Consider the following 6661-nt stretch of genomic DNA (forward strand, 5'->3'; position numbering starts at 1 on the left):
TGGGGCACTCTTGATGAGTGCCTGTCACAGGTCCCTGGCGCACCTGATAATTAAAGGGAGAGGGAATAGATGGAGTAGATTTCAGTGAATGCAGGCGTCAACAGCACAAGGGACACAATGGATTAATAGTAAGTATCAGTGGCTGCCTGTCCATACGGGGCGCAGGTTGTGCCGCCCCACCAAATCCATGTGCCTGGTCCCTAATTTACATGCAGGGCGCCGGACGCAAGGATTGCGATGGGAGGTTTTTTTTTTTTATTTTAGAAGCACATGATTAGAGCCGGAGGCTTAAACAAAAGGGTGGGCTCGGAGCGCACAGCACTGCGCTCTGAGCCCACCTAGTTGTGTGACAATAGTGAATTAATATTCGCTATTGTCTTCCTGATTCCCCTCCCGGCCAATCCTGGCTCAGGAAGCTGGTCCTGAGACCCGATTGGCCGAGAGGAGTAGCGATCCTATTGGCCGCCGAGGAGGGGGGAGGAGACCCAGGGGAAGCCACGCTGCTGTCAAGCTGAGGAAGGAGGAGACACAGAGGCCCACAACCCGGGGGAGCTAAGACCGCGACCTAAATTGAGGTAAGTGTGGGGACAGATTGATCGATCGACCAACCGCGGGGGGGGTCTCCTGCTAGTCTCTCCCCCATATAAACCAAACACAGTAATCATGGCTGTTGAACCCTGACACCGTGGTCAGTTTGCGTGCCTCTGTTATCCAAAGCCTGCTGTCCATCCTCCCCAGAAAAAATATACCTTCCTTACCGGATATAGATAACCTTTAAGGGGAAACAACAAATTGATTGAACTGAGAAAAACAAACTTTAAACTGCACAACGCACTGCAGGTAAAAATGTTCAAAGAAAACAGAAAACCAGCTCTCCTACATTGTCCCTATGCTTGTATTACACTTAGTATACTGAAGATGGTGATGGAAGGACAACAGAGTGAAAAAAATTCTAAGCAGTAACCACAAAGCTGGTAATTAAGTAGTGAACTATTAGGGAACAAAAAGAAATCCAACACTACAGATGTCAGGTAGAACATCTCAAGGAATTATATGTATTACTGAATTCTGGCCTAAATCCAAAAGGTGTGTCACACAACATTCTATTGTGAGACTGTGTCGTAATCCATCATATAGGTGTGTCCCCTACACTTTATAAATGCCGCTCACTTACAACTAGTAACACATGTGACAAACACAGAAACGGAAGACATCTGAAGAGGAAATCTCTGCATTAAAGGTAGGCATTGATTTTACTAAATCCATACAAACTTTTACTTTTTAACCAATACTTCTGGGTTAGATATGACACATATGGAATTATTTAATATTAGAATAGAAAAAGCGAGCAAGTTTTGGCAATTTAAACCAATTAGATCTCCCTTTTACATAGTAGAGTAACGGCAAAAAAAAGACCAAGTGGTCCATCAAATTTTTTATTTTATTTATTTTTTAAGTACCCTATCTGCATAGTAATAAGTAATTGACTTCTACCAACAACTTGACTGTAGTCCATGCAGTTGTAGATCAGACACTATGTTAAGGAATGCATGTGTTCCTGGTGTAGCGGTGCCTAATGTCTTGTACACCTTTGTCTGTCATAGGAATTCATGTAAGTGACTGATGCAGTGGTGCTTACCATTTAGTATGCCTTTTCCTGTTATAGTATATAACTTCATGGACCCTCTCTAGTCAGTTATTTGGCAGATGTTAATCACGTACTTGGCATGCTTTTGGACTTTGGCTGTAAGACTTAAAGACTTCCTGAATTAATGAAGGAAACCTGTATTAAAGAGCAAACTCCAGGCGTGTAGTTTTGGAACTAACCACGCTACAGAGCTAAAGGGAAGAAAGGTATCCAACATGCCACTGTCCTTTAGCCAGACTCCAAATTGTGTATTGCTTTTTGTTTTAATAAAGGGTAAGTTCATTTGTCATTCTGGACACATACCTATGAACTTAAAAGCCCAAGAACACCGGAGAAACCCCTAGAGTTTCCAGCATCAAGCTTAGGTCATTACAAAAGTCTCACCCTTCTTCTTAATGTGATCCCTTTATAACAAATATTTTATCCGAAATACATTTATTACACAACGTAGTTAAATGTGTCGCTAGCTACAGTCATTCTGGTGTAGACAAAAGAAACATTCTCATAGAGTCATGCATTTATATTAGGAAATGTAAAGTATTTGTATTGGGGAGATGATGTATGTCAAGAAATCTTCACATTTAGGTAGAGCCTGGTGGGCTCGGTCAACTCTTGGCTTATTTTATTGCTTGGTTACTTAAACAGTGAGATATTCCTGCGATAATGACTGACTTTATTTCCATTGTCCTGGGCGTTTTGGGTGTTCCCATTTTTGCTTTGGCATTTTCTGTTACATTTGCCATAGTATAAAATATATCAATAAATAACATTAACAAATTGTTAAAAATCTAATAAGGATAAGGTAATCCAGCATTATAGCATAGGTGCAGATCGAGAAATGCAAGTAGATATCTTGCCAATAGAAATCCAGAATGAGAGAGAGAAGAATCTGTCAAGTTATATAAGTCACCAGTATCTACCAAGATCTAAAATATCGGTTTTAGTTGGCCTGACCCTAAAGGGTATGTCTTACTGTCTTACTTTATATAATCTGCTCAGTTTCCTAAGGATATGTCCCCCTGTGTGTGTTGTATAAAAAAAAAAAAAGCCGTATATACCTTATCTGTGAGCGCTGATCAGCAGTCACGTGGCTCGCTGCATCTCTCCTCTCCCTGTCTGATAGATGCAGTGGGAGAGGCCGAGATTCCCCCACTGACATCAGTCTGGAGGGGAGGAAGAGAGATGCGGAGCATCACGTGACCGCTGATCAGCGTTCACCAATAAGGTATATACAGCTCTTTTTTTATACAACACATACACAGCGGGGCATATCCTTAGAAGACAGAGCAGATTATATAAAGTAAGACATGTTATTAAAGCAGCAGCAGGGGGGCAGGAGGGGGCCTGACACAGGAGCTGACAGGCAGGGAGGGAGGGGGGAGGAGAACACAAGAGAAGAGAGGAGAGGACAGCAGGTTGCGGATAACGGAGGCACGCAAACTGACCACAGTGTCAGGGCACAGCAGCCATGATTACCATGGTCAGTTTACATAGGGAAGGGGAGAAACTGGCAGGATCAGACAGGTTTTTAGGTGTTACAGGGGTCCAAATGACACAGGACAAGCACTGCGTCATATAACATGCTTTAAAGGAGCAGGATCCATTTATTTTATTTTTGGGGGGTTAACATACTCTTTAAGATAAGTACAAAGAATATAAGGAATAATAATATGCATTAGAATTAGGATAAAAGGGGTAAGAGAAAAAAAGGAGACTGGCATCCTGGTCCTGGAAGAAAGCACAACCTTACAAATAATGCTTTAGCACAAAAATTGGGACCTTTAAAGAAAAAAAAAATAATCTTGGATAAATGGAGAAAATATAAAACATTAAAATCTTAAAGTTACAAAATATTGCATTCATTTCCAACAAGAAATAAAGAAATATGGGTTTTCACAGAAGAGAATGTCAAAACTCAAAATGGAAGTTCAATGTGCAGTAAATTATAGCAATCAATCAGTTCGATAGTAAAACACTTAAAATTAGGTGGTATTGGTTCCTCATACTTTGTTCATTACAATAAGTATCCATAGTGTTCTAGATTATTTTTTTTTTATACCAATTATTATTAACGCATTTTATTCATAAATCTTACATCAAAGGAAACTTGCACTGGGGGAATATATCGACTGCCATTAATGACCTCTCTGTCTAAAAATGCTAGTTGTCTGGTTGTCATGCTGATCAAACTGCTTTAATGCAGAACAAGACCAATAGTTTGGGCTCCACTCTGCCTGCCTTTAAGGCAATTGCAGCAAGAGAATTGAGACTCCTCTTTTTTGCCATGACAGGTATTAGACTCTTTGACCAGAGGATTACGTTGACAGACCTCAGGAGAGGAGTCTATAAAACATCTGTGTTTGGTGTTATGGTAACGTTGTTTCTTTTTACTTTTTTTTACTCCAGGAATACCGATAAGTCAGCATGAAGCTGGGGAGAACTGCTTTGCTGGGTGTGACCATCTTACTGGTGACACAGATTCTCACGGTGGATGCAAATAAGCAGAGAGAAGGGAAGAAAGACAGAGAAAAAGGAGATGGAAACCAGAAACAGAGAGGAGCTAACAAAGAAGAGAAAAAGGAATCTCCCTCCAGTCCTGCACAAAAAGGGAAAGGCTCCAAAGGAGGAAAAGGTTCTCTTCAAGGGAAGTTTGTTAGTAAGGAGAAAGCAGATTGTGTGTGGTCCGTGTCTGGTACTGAGACTGTGGCTTTAAATGTTGACTGCACTAAAGAGGGCACTAAAATATCTTGTACCTTTGGCGGAAATCCCTCAGCGTGCCCAAAGTATGCCACTAATGAAAAACCCTACTGGAAACAAATCACTCGGGCACTAAGAAAGCAGAAGAACATTTGCCAGGATCAAAAGGCTGTGTTGAAATCTAAGGAGTGCAAGAAAGGACCACCAGAGGCCCACTTGAGCTACATCATTCCCAGTGTGCCAACAACTGAACCAAAGCATCATAACCGTGAAGAACCTAAGCCAACACCCAAAGCCGACACTAATGCAGAAAATGACTGTGTGGAGGATGCAGATGTCCTTGAAAAGCAAAGATTGGCCCAAGAGTATTGTGGGGACTCGTGGCATTCATGGTGCTCCTTCTTCTTTTCAATGGTGCAGGGAAAAACTTGCTAAACCTTTTTCTATCATCTAAATCAATGTTTTATTCTAATTTTATTAATGCTGTATGCAGATGTATTTATAAATTCAACCCAACGGCCTGCAAAGAGTTATGTTACACATTTTCAGAATCCTCTATCTAATATGGATTTGTTAAAATACCAGTAAACCAAAATTACAGAGCAGTGTGTTATAAGTAAGCTTCTAATAACAATGCAAAAAGACACCACTCAGAGGCTCACCCGCTAGGGGGATCAGCTACAAAAGCCTCAAGAGGGGTACATCTGTCACCCAAACACAAGATGAACAGGGGATTTAGGCCATACTACAGTTTAGATCAGAGCTATACTGAAAAATGTTATTCTTCCAATCAGAAAATTCAAAACCTGCTTTGATGCGCTTCACTCTATGGGCAAAATGGCTGTACAATTAAACCCTTTCACACGACAAAATGGGTCAGTGGAGGAACTGAGTTTAGCAGGAGTTGTTTGTTACAAGGCTTTTTATTGAAGCTCTAATCTAAACAGCAGTGTGACCTAATTCCTTCTATATCTTGTGTTTGGGTGAAAGACATACCCCTGGTGAGACTTTATCTAGGGTTCTCATAATGCCAATAATAAAAGGGTATGTCATTTTGTAGATGTTGGTGAACCGAATGAAATCCATCCGTTCTATGGGACTATTCTATCAAGACTTTTTAGCAAGACAAGCTTTTGACATGCTTCTCCCATATTAAAGCCTTATGGCCTGTACACACGATAGGATTTTCCGACAACAAAACCGTGGATTTTTTTTCTGAAGGATGTTGGCTCAAACTTGTCTTGCACACACACGGTCACACAAATGTTGTCGGAAATTCCGAACGTCAAGAACGCGGTGACTTACAACACGTACGACGAGCCGAGAAAAATGAAGTTCAATAGCCAGTGCGGCTCTTCTGTGCGTCGGAACTGTGTACACACGCTCTGAATTTCCGACAAGTGTTGTTGTCGGAAAATTTGAGAACCTGCTCTCAAACATTTGTTGGCGGAAATACCGACAACAAATATTCTATGGAGCATACATACGGTCGGACTTTCTGACAACAAGCTCACATCAAACATTTGTTGTCGGAAAATCCTATCGTGTGTAAAGGGCATGACTCTTCAAGTTGCATTCTCCATTATATAAAATAGAAGATAAACCAACAGGGCAAGACATCCTCTTCATTCCTCTAGCAGGTGGAAACCTGAGCTGAAAAGTCTTGCCATCAAACTCCCTGAAACATAAAATACAGTAAATTGGTTGGTGATGGGTGGAGTGACCGTGTAAATGATTTCATATCAAGTTTTGAGGGAACATATTTATCTACACACAACTGACTTCCTGTTAAATCTCTACAATTAGCCTGAAGCAGATTCAAAACAATTGTTTGCTCCTAGCTGCTCAGCAAAGGTTAACATAATGTCAATTATCTCAATACTTTTCACAAAATTGTTACCACTACTTACAAAATTGTGATGTTTATTATTAGATTGAATATATAAAGAGATATATTTTGTGTTTATTGGCTTTGTAACATTCAGGCTGGAAAAATCCAGTGCTCCTGATGATTTTTCAGTACTGTGTACTTTATAATATTTTATCTGTTACTTTTTTCCATAAACTTTTTTTTTTTAAATAATGATGATTGCCCTTTTTATTTTGTGTTCATTGTAAGTGGTTACCAAAACATAGAAGAGATACTTCTGGGCTCACAAACTCTCATTGTTGCCCCTATCTGCTTTTAAACATTAGTCATTTATGCGTAGTTAGATATTTACATTTTATAAAGTGTATGAATAGCCTAAAAATCATATCAAGCTAATCTGATAAAGCCTATTTGGAGTCACGCCTGTTAAAATACATTTCACAAAA

General features: G+C 40.1%; 1 protein-coding gene across 1 annotated transcript; it reads left to right on the top strand.

Moving 5' to 3' along the window:
- Window positions 1-1090: 1090 nt before the first annotated feature.
- On the top strand, window positions 1091-6428 carry FGFBP1 (fibroblast growth factor binding protein 1). The gene is made up of 2 exons (XM_073609769.1): window positions 1091-1240; window positions 4055-6428. Exon 2 carries the CDS (start codon window positions 4073-4075, stop codon window positions 4778-4780), a length of 708 nt encoding a protein of 235 aa, XP_073465870.1. The 5' UTR covers window positions 1091-1240; window positions 4055-4072; the 3' UTR covers window positions 4781-6428.
- Window positions 6429-6661: the final 233 nt, after the last annotated feature.

This window comes from Aquarana catesbeiana, linkage group LG01 (assembly GCF_042186555.1).
Source record: "Aquarana catesbeiana isolate 2022-GZ linkage group LG01, ASM4218655v1, whole genome shotgun sequence".
Lineage (NCBI taxonomy): Eukaryota > Metazoa > Chordata > Amphibia > Anura > Ranidae > Aquarana > Aquarana catesbeiana.